General features: G+C 45.6%; 1 protein-coding gene across 1 annotated transcript in view; it reads left to right on the top strand.

Moving 5' to 3' along the window:
- Positions 1-2027: 2027 nt before the first annotated feature.
- ADCY2 (adenylate cyclase 2) overlaps positions 2028-14258 on the top strand; it is a 434401-nt gene continuing 422170 nt past the window's right edge. Inside the window, exon 1 of the mRNA XM_030813903.1 lies at positions 2028-2396. Coding sequence (XP_030669763.1) covers positions 2187-2396 — 210 coding nt within the window. The 5' untranslated portion in view covers positions 2028-2186. The remainder of the gene's footprint in view (positions 2397-14258) is intronic.

Below are 14258 nucleotides of genomic sequence, written 5' to 3' on the forward strand. Positions count from 1 at the left end.
GTGTTGGAGTGGAGCGCAGGCCGGACAGGGTGGGGGCAGCAGTCCATAAACCCTGCAGGGAAGAGAATTTCTTTCTGCTGCTAGGGCAGGATGACCCACGGTGGGAGGTGAGCCTTGAGACCTACAGGAGGCTTCCCTCCCACCCATTGCCTCCTCCTCCACTCCTTGTTTCCAGGTCCTCAGAAGGAGGGAAGTCCAGGGACCAGGGAGCCTGGTGGGGCCGGACCTGAGGTCTTGCACGCAGCCCTGAGCCCAGACTCCTCCGCCACCCCCCTGCCTCCGGTCTCTATGAGATCTGCGGGTGAGCTGTGCAGCTCCTGAGCCCTCATCCTTAGGCCCCGTGGGCACTGACTGCTGCTAAAATGAAAACCTCTGGAAGGATCCGTGCCCGGCCTGGCCCGGTGCTCAGGGTAACACAGCTACCTAGCTTACACGCCCTCTGCCCACGAGGAGGACAGGACAGCCAGGGAGGCGGGGCATGGGGCCATTCGAGAAGGTTCTGGGGTCTTAGGTGGTGACAAAGGCTGAGTCCTGAGAGCTGGTCATCTCCTGGAAGAGATGAAAAGTGCATGGAACAGCCTTCCGGGGCTGCCCTCTGGGCTGCTCGCTGGTGGCAGGAGAAGGGAGGGCTCTTGTGCCTTGGATTCCTTGGGGTAAGGCTTTGGGGGAGGAGGTGGGATTTGGGGGCTCTTTGGGCCGGACCACACTCGAATAGGAGGAAACCTCCAGAAGGGTGGGTTCCTTTGGTGATAAGCGATGAAGCCCCTTCGGCCCCCAGGGCGAGAGCCAGCGGCCTCCGCTCCCACGCGTGTCGGGAGAGGACACTGTCCCTCATGACATCCGCCCCCACAACCCTCCTGCCGGCTCTATAGCGCCTCCTGCGTCCAGTCCCCCAAGGTGACAGGGAGGGAGCGACTCCCAGGGCCGACCCGCCCGCCCGCGCGCCCAGCGGCTCTCCCCGCCGCCCCTTTGCCGCCATCACCGCTCAGCAGAGGGGCTCGGCGAGGACCACGACCAGCCACGGGGCACCTCTGGAAACCTGTGATATGACAGGCTTATACGGCACCTCCAAAGTATGACCGAAGCTGAGCGTGGAGGGCGCAAGGGAGGCTGCCCCCCGAGGCCGTGGCGGGGGCTCCCCGTGCAGTCACTGCCGCTTCACTTCCACATGGTGCCGGCCTCCAGTTAGGCCTCTGGCGTTTCCGCGCCCTGCCGCCCTCTCAGGGAGCCCCGGCCCTCTCAAGAGGGTGGAGAGGATGGGGGAGCCCTCAACCCTGCTACGCTGAGGGGAAGAAGGGCTGGACTGCAAACTCGTGCCCACCGCGGGAAGGCGGGAAGGGTGGGAAATCCTCTCCAGCTCCCCAAAAGAGTGAAAAGGAGGGAGTCCCCCGCTGTCCTCTGACCCGCGTACTAAAGGAGGGACCCCCGGGTCCTCTGACCCCGGCTGCGCTCTGTGACTGTGGGGGAGGGTGAGACAGGCCCCGCAGCCCACTAAGGGGTGTGGGGAACAGGAGGGTGGCAGCGTCCCTGCCCGCTGACCTTGAGGTAGTGGAGAGGAGCTTAGGAGCCCCGCAGTGCTCCGAGCCAGGTGGGGCGGGGAGTGGTGGGGGTAGGACTCCTTCCCTCCACCCCCTAGGCTGTGTTTTCACTTCGTAGCGGGGAGGCCTGCCCCTCCCACCCCACCCACGCTGCACTCGGGATAGGGCAGAGGAGGTGGACGACCCGGTGGCTGAGTGTGGGAGGACGTCGGGCGAGCACGACCCCGGGCCGGGGCGCAGCAGGAGCCCCTCAGTCCGCCACTCCCCTCGCAGTCCGGCCCCCGCCGTCCGCAGCCTGCAGCCGGGCCGTCGGGTGGGGGCCGACACCGCCCCTGCACTGAGGCCGGCTGCGCGCGGGGCGGGGAGCGGCGGGCGGAGGGCCCCGTGGAACCCGCCCCCTCCCGCGCGGTGGCGGTGGCGGCGGCGGCGCCGGGAGCTGCCCCCGAGGCCGCCGCCCGGCCCCCGCCCGCGCGTCAGCGCGCCCAGCCCGGGGCGCCGAGCTCCTCCCGCGCCGGAGGCCCCTGCGCGCAGCTCCGGGTGCCGGCAGCCGGGCCGGCCGAGGCGGCGCGGGGGTGGGACGCGGGCGGCCGCGGCGAGCGGCGCTGCCCGGGCCGGGCGCGCACGGCGGGCGCCCTGTGAGCGGCCCCGATGTGGCAGGAGGCGATGCGGCGCCGCCGCTACCTGCGGGACCGCGCCGAGGAGGCGGCGGGTGGCGGAGACGGGCTGCCGCGGTCCCGGGACTGGCTCTACGAGTCCTACTACTGCATGAGCCAGCAGCACCCGCTCATCGTCTTCCTGCTCCTCATCGTCATGGGCTCCTGCCTCGCCCTGCTCGCCGTCTTCTTCGCGCTTGGGCTGGTGAGTGGCCTCCCCGCGGGTCCAGCGCCGCGCCTTCCCCGGCCCCGAGAGGACCCCGGCCAGCTGAGCCGCATCCCGCTCCGGGCTGCCCCTCGGCCCGCGGCAGCCCCTCGGCCCGCGGCTCCCTGCTCCTCCTGCTGGCCCGCGGCCCGGTGGGCTCTGGCAAGGGCTGCGGGCGAGAGAAAAGTTTCCTGGGAAGGCTCTTCCCAAAATAAAGTTCCCGAGGTGTTCACCAGGTGGACGGGCAGGGCGTGTGCTTTTTGCATCTTTGCGCACCCGCTACCAAACTCTGCGCTTTCTGCCGGGCACCGCTGCCCGCCGCGCTCGAATAGGTCTTCCCCGAATCAGCCGTGGGCTTCCTGGGCGAGTCGCTGTCTCCTGCCCGGTTCCACTGGCATGGCCCCACAGTTGGCATTTTAGTTTGAATTGGGCGTTATTCAACTCTGCAGAAAGCCTGCCTTGGGAAAGTGGTTAATGACAAGGAAAATGAAGAAGAAAAATTAAATATACATCTTTGCCTTTAAATCTGTATGCGTTTAGCCCTTTAGCCCCATAGACAGAAAGCGATATGGTGTTGACTTGTGAATCAATCTTTCATCTCAGAGACTACAGTTAAGAAGCGTTTGGGATGGACAATTGCTTTCCCGTTTCTAAAGAAGTAACGTGTTTAGGGTTTTGGACAGGTTATTAAAGTGGATTTCATCACTAGGAGTATAATGCAGCTCAACAGCTGATGTCAGTTTTGCCAGTTTATATTTTTCAAGCAGAAATCCTTGGCTCGCTCCCTTGAAAAGTGAGGGGAAGTCTGTAGATGGCGATAACTTCCTGTTACTGATCTCTGAGTGTGTGGTTCAAACTTTTGCACTGCCTGTGACATGCATGTGCGGATTTTCTGCGAGGCATTGATTATCCAGTGAGTTTTATTTTTTATTTTATTTTTTTTTAGTCAGTGGTTGATGTGTGAATGTCTCCACTGGGTGATGTATTTTGAGCTTAGAATATAAATATGTGCCTATATTTATATGTGTCCACCACCAAAGAAGTGGATTTTGCTTATATTTCACCATGCATAAAATAGATGTCCTTGGTATTTGGCAATTTGTTTAGGATATCCGGAGCCAGATGGTGTTCAAATGTTATGCATGGGAAGACTTGTTACCATCATGTTTTTAAAAAATAAAAAATTCCCCCACACCACTCAATGGTAGCTGTCTACTGATTGAGTTCAATGAGGTAAGAATAGAAAATAGAATGTAGGAGGCCATGAAGTCACAGATCACACACTGGCTCTTGTACTATCAAACCTAGAGCAGAGAGTACCTTTTGATCCCTGTAGTCTAGATACGAGTCCGGAGCAGCCCTCACTCTCTCCACATGTAACCAGCCTTCTATGCTCTCTGGAATGGCATTTTTATCTCTCTTTACTACTTTTAGGGACAAAAAGGACTTGGGGAGAGACTTCTGCTCAGTCTCATGGGCAAGCAGGATCTCTAAAGTCATCTACTTATTGATTTTTACTTGCCAGGAAGAAAAGAAACATCAGAGTTTTCCTTTGGAAATCTGTTCTGCTGGGGCATTTCGGCTTGTGATTCTCTTGAACCTGTAATTCAAACCTGCTCTGGCTTGTTCTCTTCTAAATGGAAAGGAGCAGGTGATGACCTATTTATAGCAGCATTAATATATTTAAAGACAAGTGTGAAGTTCGTACTTCCCCTGCACACACCACTTTGTTTTCTGTGATGGAGAATTCTAATTTCTTAAACCTCATTGATACAGATTCTTGAATGGGTCACTCAGAGATTTAGCATTATTGGGCTTAAAGCACCCTTTCTTGAATTGTCTTTGTTCTTTATATTTGTGTTTCTATATTCAATTCCTTTATGTTCCATTTTGCTTGGTGCATCTGTGGGAGTGGTATCCTTTTCAAAACGTTATCCAAACATTTTTACTTTTCCTTGATAAATCAATCGTTTTCATGCTCCTCTTGCCTTCAGCTAAATCATTTTAAGCACAAAGTGGTCATTTCCCACATCATGGCTGTCACCTATGGTGAGGTCCAGAGAGAGTGAAATGAATCCTGTTCTTGGCCATACCTAATTCATGGTCTTATGTCTACTATGTGCACCCTTCGAAGAGATAAGCTGTGCAGAAATGTTCAGAATCAGGGAGGATTACTCAGTCTGATAGAAAAGCCACCTTCAGGCAGAGACCAGCTGCAGGACCAAGTCGGAAGGAGCTATGCCTAGGAGAAATGTGCCCTGTGTTCTGAAACTGGACCTGAGTCGGGACTGGGATGATGTTGGGCTCCCAACAGCCTGTTTCTATTTTGATATTAGAAACACCATAACCAGCATCTCTGCTTTCCAAAACATCTTCTCCATCCAGATAGACAACGATGGCTGGGGTAGGGACATTTGAAGGTAGAATAGGGCTAAGGTAAAGCTGTGTTCATGCAATTAGAGATGAGTTCATTTCTTGGGCTGGCAGGGCTTCGCTTCAGAGAGGGCTACCTCGGGAGGTGGGAATGGCTGCTTTGGGACCCTGCCAAGGTTTTCCACGCTGGAGCACTTTACTTGAATAGCTGGGCTGTCATGCAATTCAGGAGCTAAGCAGATCTATTTTTGCGGCCTAAAATCTTGGACAGATTCCTTTTTTTCCCCCTGAATCTGCCTGATTTTGATTTCCATTAGACTTTCATCAGTTCTTATAGAAGTTTGGCAATTTTCTTAAAGCACATCCCTAGCCTCCTAGAGCATTTGGACTACAAAATGCTCTTAGCATAATGCAAGTACATGGAGATTTTTTTGCTGTATGTAATTGCCTTTGTAGAAGTGATTTGGAATACATACTAAAAAGAAAAAAGCAAGCTTCATTTTGATTTAATATTTCCCTAATTGATATTGTTCACAAAGTGATTTCATTTAATTTCAACGTTTGATCAGTCCTTGATTCTGCATTGTTGGCCCTAAAGTTAAAGTAATCCTTAAAGTTTTATATGCTGTAAAAGTAAATCCTGAATTGAAACTTCACAGTCTTGGTTAATTGATTATTTTCTACATGAAAACTGTTAAATAGTTTTAATCCCATATTTGTGAAGAATTATTTGAAGACATGAAACTCAGTAAATATAAAATTTGATGGCATGTCTTGAATTTAAATATTCTGTTTAATAATATGAGTAATAGTTTCTGCTGTTTATCATGGAGAGTATTCATGAAAAATCTGATCTATAATTTTTTCACCATCAGCTTGTTGAGTGCCTACCAAGTGCCAGGAATGGCAATAATGCTGGCCATGGGGAACAAAATAAACTTGACCCCTGGCATCGGAAAACTTAGAACTAATGAAATGAAATTTTAAGTCATAAGTCTTATCATGTCACTTGGTTTTTAATTTTTTTCTTTTTCTTTTTCTCATTTTTTTTTCTCTTTCTACTTTGTTTTTTGGAACTGTTTTTTATTACTGAATGCATGAAAACCCTTTTTCAGAATTTAATACTCTCATTTATTATATTCAAAATCAGCCAGCTGTTTTCAAAATTTGCCTGTCAGTGTTAAGAAAGGTTGACATAATTTTTTTTTATTTTGTCAGAATACCAGCTGGCTCCAGCCAGATTTGTTTTGGCTAAAATTTATGATTAGGAATAGTCAATATTTCAATATAAATGAAAAAATTGTATTCCATAATTTCAAGTAGTCAGAGAAATGAAGTAGATGTTTGTTTTTTTTTAGTATGATACTGAAATAAGAGTATGCACTTTTATTAGCTATAAATAGGTAATATATGTGACTGAGAATATGGCCCACCTTGTTTCTTTTATGGTGATGTAATGAGCTAGATATTTAAAACAATAACCGGAGGTATTTTTATTATGAATCAATTTTCCAGCATCAGATATTTTTTCGAAGGGCAGATTTATCAGAGAGGTTCTTTTGTCTGTACAATGAGAAAGAATCTTATTCTTCCAAAACAAATTAACATAGCTAATTATTTGTAGAGGCCAACCAACTTTATTATTCCAGACAATCTTTCAGCACCTCCCATAGGTGGAAGAATCACCTCCTTCCTTGGGGGTTGAAGGATGGGAGGGCAGACAAATGTGCCCAACATCCCCTCTAAGAAGCAGGAAATTCTGTGCATGCTTTCTCTAGTTTCCCTTGTGGAAGGGAATAGAACGTGTTCTTAGGTATTGCAGTAAAGGTAACTAAAGATTCATTTTTATGCATTTCTGTACACGCAGGAAATCTTACTCTGCAGGTGCTTGTAATTTGCAACCAGTAATTCTGTAAGTCGTTTTAGTTATAATTTACTTGTGGTATAAAAAAGGCCAAGGAAAAACTGTAATTTTCTGCAGGAAAGATGGTTGCAATTTAGAGGCCTAGCTAGAAGGGATTTGAAAGCATCCTTTGGATATTGAAATGTATGATTAAATATACACATGGCACCTTCCTTTCCCATTTTGAAAGGACAGTGGAGTGAAATGGTTGAGAGCATCTGCCTGTGTGGGAGTTGTGGCTTTGTCCATTTCCACTTCTGTGACCTTGGGAAAATTGTTTAACCTATGTCTCAGTTTCCTTGTTTGTAAAATGGCATGGTACCTGCCTTGTAAGCTGATGGTCTCAATTAGTACATGCAAAGCCCTTAGAACAATGCCTGGCATAAAGTAAGCCTCCAGGACTGCTAGCTGTTCCTAGATCTTTGTAGCTGCATTTTCACTGTTACTGTGAAAGAATACTGTAGTCACATTGCATTAGAGCCAGAAAGGTGCTCATTCTACAGATGATGAAACTGAGACCCAGAGAAGTGAACTCATCTCTTCAAGGTCACACAACTGCTACGCTGTCACAGGGTCACAGGGCATTTGGCTTTCCCTGGGTGACTTTGCTAGAGAAGATTGAAGGTCTAGAATTCCCAGCGCTGGTCTTGGAAAATAGCAAGTTTTCTTGTTGAAATTTCTTACTGATATGAACAGCCTCAATCTTCATTCTGTGTAATGGAGTTACCTTTTAATGTTTTTCTCTTCCAGAGTTAAAGGAATTCAGTAGAGATGCTTCCTCATAATTAATTCACTGATGTGCTGGCATTATTTATTTTCATTATGCTAAATGTCCCCAGTGTCTTCCCCATCAAGTGGAGCCTTGAATGTGGCTATGCTTTTGTTGTCTGAGGAGTCCTGGCATATGAACCATGGGTGTGAGAATCATTCCTATTAAGCCGTGATTCTTACTGATAATTTAAAACTGAATATTCTACTAAAAATGGAACAACACTGTTAGAGCTGCGATATTCCTGTGTCGAAGGGGTTTTGTGTGTGATATATTTCATGAGAAATTGTTAGTGACAGGAGAGTCTGAGCTGGGTGTTGGGCATACTCCACTGGTATACGGCTTCTTCCTACCACTTGATATTGACATTGAGACAATTCATTGAACCCGACTCATTTCTTCCTTCATTGAGTATTTAGAGCACCTGGGTTGGGGGGGCAAGCACTGTGATTGACATCACCCTGGATGGCACTCCACCTTGAACTGGCTCACCCCTCGCGTGTTGACATGATCCCTTAAATACTGTTGACTGCTCTAGGGCAAGCTATCATCATTATCATTATCATATCTAAGGACCACAAGAGCTGAGGGCATTCACCTCTGACCCTCTGCACTTTCTGGATCTTCCTGAGTGCCTCCCCTAATCTTAAAGTCTCTTCTACATCTCCGTGCCTTATATCCAAATGTTTGGGAGGACAGAAAAGGATTAAGTTAGCTCATGGGTTTGGTCCACTTGACAAAATTAAGCCTGTGCTAAATCTTCAGTCCTTTTTTGGTATAAGGATGCGATAAAAAATCACAAGGGAGAGGATGAAGAGAGGGTTAGGAGAAGACTTTGTTTGTCCAACTGTTTTTGGCAATGTTAGACATAGTTCCTTTGGTTCCCTCTTTTTGCTTCTGCTTATACTTCTGTCTCCAGGAGCCATATGCAGGTGAGAGTGGGGTAGACACAGTAAGAAAAACCTCAACCCAAAAAACCATTGTGGGCTGCTTTACCAGCTAGTTTTCTGACTCTGCCCAGAGTTCTAGAACAATTGTGCCAAGACAAAGAGAATGAAAACACAGACCTGACCATGGCTCATAGAGATGTGTAAGGCAGATTGTATCTCACAGTTGGACCAAGTCACTTCTGAAAAGCTTGGTGCTGGAAATGGGAAAGTTCAATTATAGGGCAATTAAAATATGTTGCATAAATAATTTATTGCATTTGAAACATATAGACAGAAAGTATAATACAATAATTTCATTTTAAAAGATTGTAATTCTGAAGATTTCTCAAGATGATCATTATTTTCTGGGAGAGTCCTGTGAATAAATCAGGTCTCTAGGGTCATCACCCCATAGAAAGTTCCTGGTAGAAAAGATGGCAGATCAGCACTATTGTAACGGGAGCACTATTGCAAGATCTTGGAATCATGAATTCTACCCATTTATATCAATGTCCTTTGCTGTCTGTCAGACATAATGATGCTGGGGTATTGCAGCTAGGACAAGCCAGAGCTCAAAGATGCTGGTTTTTATTCCTGTGTGCTTACTCCAACACTAAATTATTTTATGTGTATGTATATGTCTGTGTGTGTTTTTAGTGTCCTGTATTTTTTTTTTAGGTATATGGAGAAAAAAAGAGCAAATAATTAAGATATCAAGTTACTAATGATCTGTGGACATTATGAAAGAAATAAAATTTTAGACTAGTCCATTACTAGAACTAATTAAAGTTATTAATGTTAAAAATTAAATACGGAGATCAGGTTAATGTGAATAAAACAGATAATGAGGAAATGTTAGCATAGTTCAGACATATGGTCAACCTAATGTCTAACTCTTTCCCATCATTGACTTGCAGTGAATTCAAATATACAACCTCCATGCTCTTGGGAATTGAATTTTAGGTGCATAAAATAGAATTACTCATTTGATTAATTTGATTAATATTTGATTCTCAGGCATAATCTCATTGATCTCTATGTGGCTCATTTATAGTAAAATAAATTTTCATGAATCCATTTTGAACTAGAATATCTCTAACAGCAAATTTCTTTCTATATGCTCAACTAATTCCATTCTACTCTCTATCCTCAAATGTAAACTTCATATTGAAATTGGGTTTTATTGTTCTTTTACTTGTCTTTTTGTTCATTTTATCATATATAGACATATACACATAAATGATATATATGTGTGGTGTGTTATAGAAATTGAGATTCATTTACCTATTTTTTCCTTGTGGAGAATCAATTGCCACTGATCCATTTCAATTACTTTCCTCACATCCATCATATATCAAAATTCTACACATGGTTGGTTGGTTATGAGCTGTTCTGCCCCATTGACTAAGTTTTAGTTTTGTTTTGTTTTTATCCTTTCAATGCTATGTATGCACACACACACACAAACACACAATTACTAAAGCTCCGTAATAAGTATTGTTGATTTGTTTGTGGGGAGAGTGAAACTTCTGCTTCAGTATCTTTGATAGTAGTAAGATTGTCTAGTATTTCTGATTTTATTTCTTGGGTCAGTTTCAATAAGTTGTTTTTCTAGGAATTTTTGCATTTCATCCAAATTCTCAAATTTAACTGCATGCTCATTTTGATAATAATGTTCTCCTTTTGATGTTTTACATATGCTTTATTTTTGATTTTTACTTATAATATTGTTTTTATATGCCTTCATGTATAATCTCACCAGATGTCTTTTTAGCTTTTTCAAGAACCATCCCCCTTTGTTTATCTTATCCATTACTTCTTTTGTGTGTGTTTTTATCTTTATTATCTCCTGTTACGTCAGTCAGAACATATTAGATTATGTCATGGAAACAACTCCAAAGTCTTCATGGATTAACACAACACAACAAAGGTTTATATTTTGCTCAGGATACACGGTAAAGATGATTCAGTAGAGGGACTCTGCTGACAGTCCTGTCACTCAGGGTTTCAGGATGAAGGAGGGCACATCCCACAACACACTTCTTTCCTAATTGTTGCACCAAGGAGGAAAAGCTTGCTTCCATGTCTAACTACTGGCAATGAACACTTTCCACATGGAAGTGACACATCACTTTCATTCATTTTTTTATTGGCCAGAGTAAATGTTCTTAGTTGTCTTTGGTTGCCTTAAAAACCACCATAAAACTTAATTACTGGAAACACCACCATCATTTATTTTCCTCCTGAACCTGCGGTTTGGGTGCATTTGCCAGTGGTGGCTCTTCCTTGCCCCATGCATAGGCTGGGGTGGTTTGAAGGCTGGGGCTTGCCTCCCTTGAAGGTTTGCTCGCTTTCCTGTCTGGTGGTCATGCTGGCTTGAAACTGAGATTCAGCTGGCACTGCTGGCCAGAACACCTTCATGTGGCCTCTCTACATGACTACTTGACTTTCTTTTGATATGGGAGCTGGTTTCAAGAATGATCATCCTAAAAGAAAAAGATGGAATTGCATGACATTTTTATGACCCTGTCTCTCAAGTCAGGGAATTCTGCCATACTCTATTGATTGAAGCATCATGAAGACCCTCTCAGGTGGGTGGTCAGTCTAAGGGGATAGAACCTAACTTGATGAAAGGAATGTCAAGCATACATGGGATGAAATGTAGATTGTCCCCATGTGTGGGAAATACCATCTGCTATGTTACCTTACGTAGCCATGCCAAACTTTCATATGCCTGGAAGAGGGATGTATCAATTAACTTGTGCTGTGTAACAACCAAAAACTTAACAGATTTGAACTACTCTTTTTTTTTTTTTTTTTTTTTTTTTTTCAGCTCTTAATTGTGCAGGTCAGGTCTTGGGTCTTCTAACCTAGATTTCTCAGTTGATCTCTGCTGGTCTGTGTTATGTTTGTGTGTCTACTGGCAGGTTAGTTAATCACTGGATTACTCAAAATAGCTACATATATGTGTGTGGCCAGTTGACAGGCTATCCACCATAGCTGTTGAGTGGGGTGCCAGGTCACTCGGCTGTCTCCTCTCATTTAGCAGGCTAGCCTGAGCTTCTTTACATGGAGTTCAGGGGCTTCCAAAGAGCAAGAGGAAAGGGGCAAGCCCTACTGCCCAAGTCTTTGTTCAAGTCGTTGCTTGTGCCATGCACCTGCCATTAGATTGGCCAAATGGAGCCACATGGCTAGAGCCAGACTCAGTGTAGGACAGAATTACTTATGAGCATGGATACAGGGAAGGGATTATTGCAGCCAATTTGGATTTTTATAAAAGCCATAACAGAAAAGCAAACTGGAATGCTGAGGAACCCTAATTACTACAGCAGTCCACCTACCTGGCCACCCAATATCTAGTTTATTCCCATTTTTATGTTTATTTATTTATTTAGAGACAGGGTCGTGCTCTGTCATCCAGGCTGGAGTGCCGTGGCACGATCTCAGTTCACTGCAACCTTGACCTCCCTGGGCTCAAGTTATCCTCCCATCTCAGCCTCCTGAGTAGCTGGGACGCAGGTGTGTGCCACCGTGCCCTACTAATTTTTATTTTTTTTTTTCTGTAGAGATGGAGTTTCATCATATTGCCCAGGCTGGTCTCAATGTCCTGGGCCCACCTGATCTACCCACCTCAGTCTCCCAAAGTGCTGGGATTACAGGCATCAGCCTCTGTGCCAGGCCAATTTATTCCCTTTTTAAGAAAATATACATACTCCCTTTTCAAGAGAGATGACCTTAAAGTCCTGTCTGTGAAGGGCAGTAAGCTCAGAATCTAGGATCTCTAAGGGATGGGCACTCTTTTGTTCAAAGGGACCAGTGAATGGTCTTTTCTCCATCAAGCCTGGGTGGGGCTTCTCTGATCTGGAGACCAGTGGTCTAAAAAGACTTGTTATCAGCCATCTACCCAGCCACCTCATCTACCTAGGATAACCACAGTAAACCCTTCTGCTATCCCAAAAGAAGAATGAAACCCATTGGCCCTTGGTTCACAGCAATTCTAAGTCCACCTGGGCAGGCAGGGTGAGGGTCCCTGGCACAGAGACTGGAGATTGCTTCTTCATTACAACCAGACTCTTGTTTAGGAAATAGTCCCCTTTTCTTCTGTTTTATGTGGCCTTCGAATCTTCCCCGGGAGGTCCTTCTTCTTTGTTTACCATCCTCTTAACTACCTTTGAACTGAGTATTTGGATATTCCCTTCTTGGGGGCTGAGTGACTTTCTCACCTCTTGTCTGCCATAGATAAGAAGGCACAGTTTCTCTTAAGTCTAGAACATCCATAGTTCAGATTAGTTTTTTTTTGAGGAACACAAATCTCTCAAAACATATTCAACCTCGTAATGTCAATAGTCACAGCCAGAGTTCTTTTCAAGACGTGCTTCTTGAAAGGTTTGCTATTTTTCTCTGTCTTCTCATGCTATGTCTGTCTCTCTCTCTTTCTGTCTTTCAGCTTCTATGTACTTTAAGCCTGTATGTATGGGAAACACACTCTGAGTTTACTTTTCCCTGTGCCATTTTGTTCAGTTGAAATAATTTCCTGGCACCACACTCTTATTTAGAAGTTAACTTCAAGGCACCTTTATCCATTTGGTTTTCAACAATGGGTTGTCTGAGGGTCGGATGAACTCCGACAGTGGTGGACATTGCAGATTACATGGTGACTCTGTGGCCCATTGTCAACGTTCAGACCCTTCTAAGGTCTGGTAACAAGACAGCAATTTTTTCTTTCTCAAAAGAAGAATAATTATCTGCACAGTTACTCAGAAGTCTTTGTAAGGCACTGGTTTGGGTGGAAAAGTCAGAACGTTCAGGGAAATCTGAAGACAAACATGTTGTATTAGTCGTTTTCACACTGAGACTGGGTAGTTTATCAAGGAAAGAGGTTTAAATGACTCACAGTTCTGCATTGCCGGGGAAGCCTCAGGAAACTTACAACTATGGCTGAAGGGGAAGGGGAAGGGGAAGCAAGGCATGTCTTCTCATGGTGGCAGGAGACAGAGAGAGAGAGAGTGAGCAATGGGGAACTGCCAAACACTTAAACCATCAGATTTGGGTGGGGACACACAGCCAAACCGTATCACATGTCTAGTCAGCCAAAGGGTGGCCAAAGGTGGTGCAGCTTGGTGAAAAGGTCGATGGGCATCTGTTGCTTCTGTGTAGCCGCTGACTCTGTGCTTCAGCAGCCAGAGTCATCATTGGCCACAAGTTGGGAAGAAGAGCAGGACATAGAGCCAGGGAGAGTGAGGATGTGCAGAAACCGGCCTGGTCCCCCGTGAGTGTCCATCGTCATGTCTGACCATGAAGACTTCCCTCACTGTTGCCTCAAAATTCTGGCACAAATTCCTTTCTGTTCAGTTCTTTTTCTTTTTTTTTTTTGAGACAGAGTCTCACTCTGTCGATCCGGCTGGAGGGCAGTGGCACGATTTCGGCTCACTGAAACCTCCTCCTCCTGGGTTCAAGTGATTCTTGTGCCTCAGCCTCCCGAGTAGCAGGGTTTACAGGCATGTGCCACCATACTCAGCTAATTTTTTGTATTTTTTTAGTAGAGATGGGGTTTCATCTTGTTGGCCAGGATGGTCTTGATCTCCTGACCTCGTGATCTGCTCGCCTCAGCCTCCTAAAGGGCTGGGATTACAGGCGTGAGCCACCGCGCCTGGCCCTTTGTGTTCAGTTCTAACCAAGAACTCTAGAGGGAAGGGGATTCTGGGAAAGGTAACAAACAGCAAAACTGACACCTAAGCAACTCAGTTCAGTATTCGAACTTGCAATTTTCCCACCAGACACCACTGTTACCACACACCGCAAACGTTGATGTGCACTGTTCTCATTATTCTTTAAAAATTTACATTAGGTGGCTATTATTATTATTATTATTTTGAGACAGAGTCTTT

The sequence above is a fragment of the Nomascus leucogenys genome, chromosome 6, assembly GCF_006542625.1.
Source record: "Nomascus leucogenys isolate Asia chromosome 6, Asia_NLE_v1, whole genome shotgun sequence".
Taxonomy (NCBI): Eukaryota; Metazoa; Chordata; class Mammalia; order Primates; family Hylobatidae; genus Nomascus; species Nomascus leucogenys.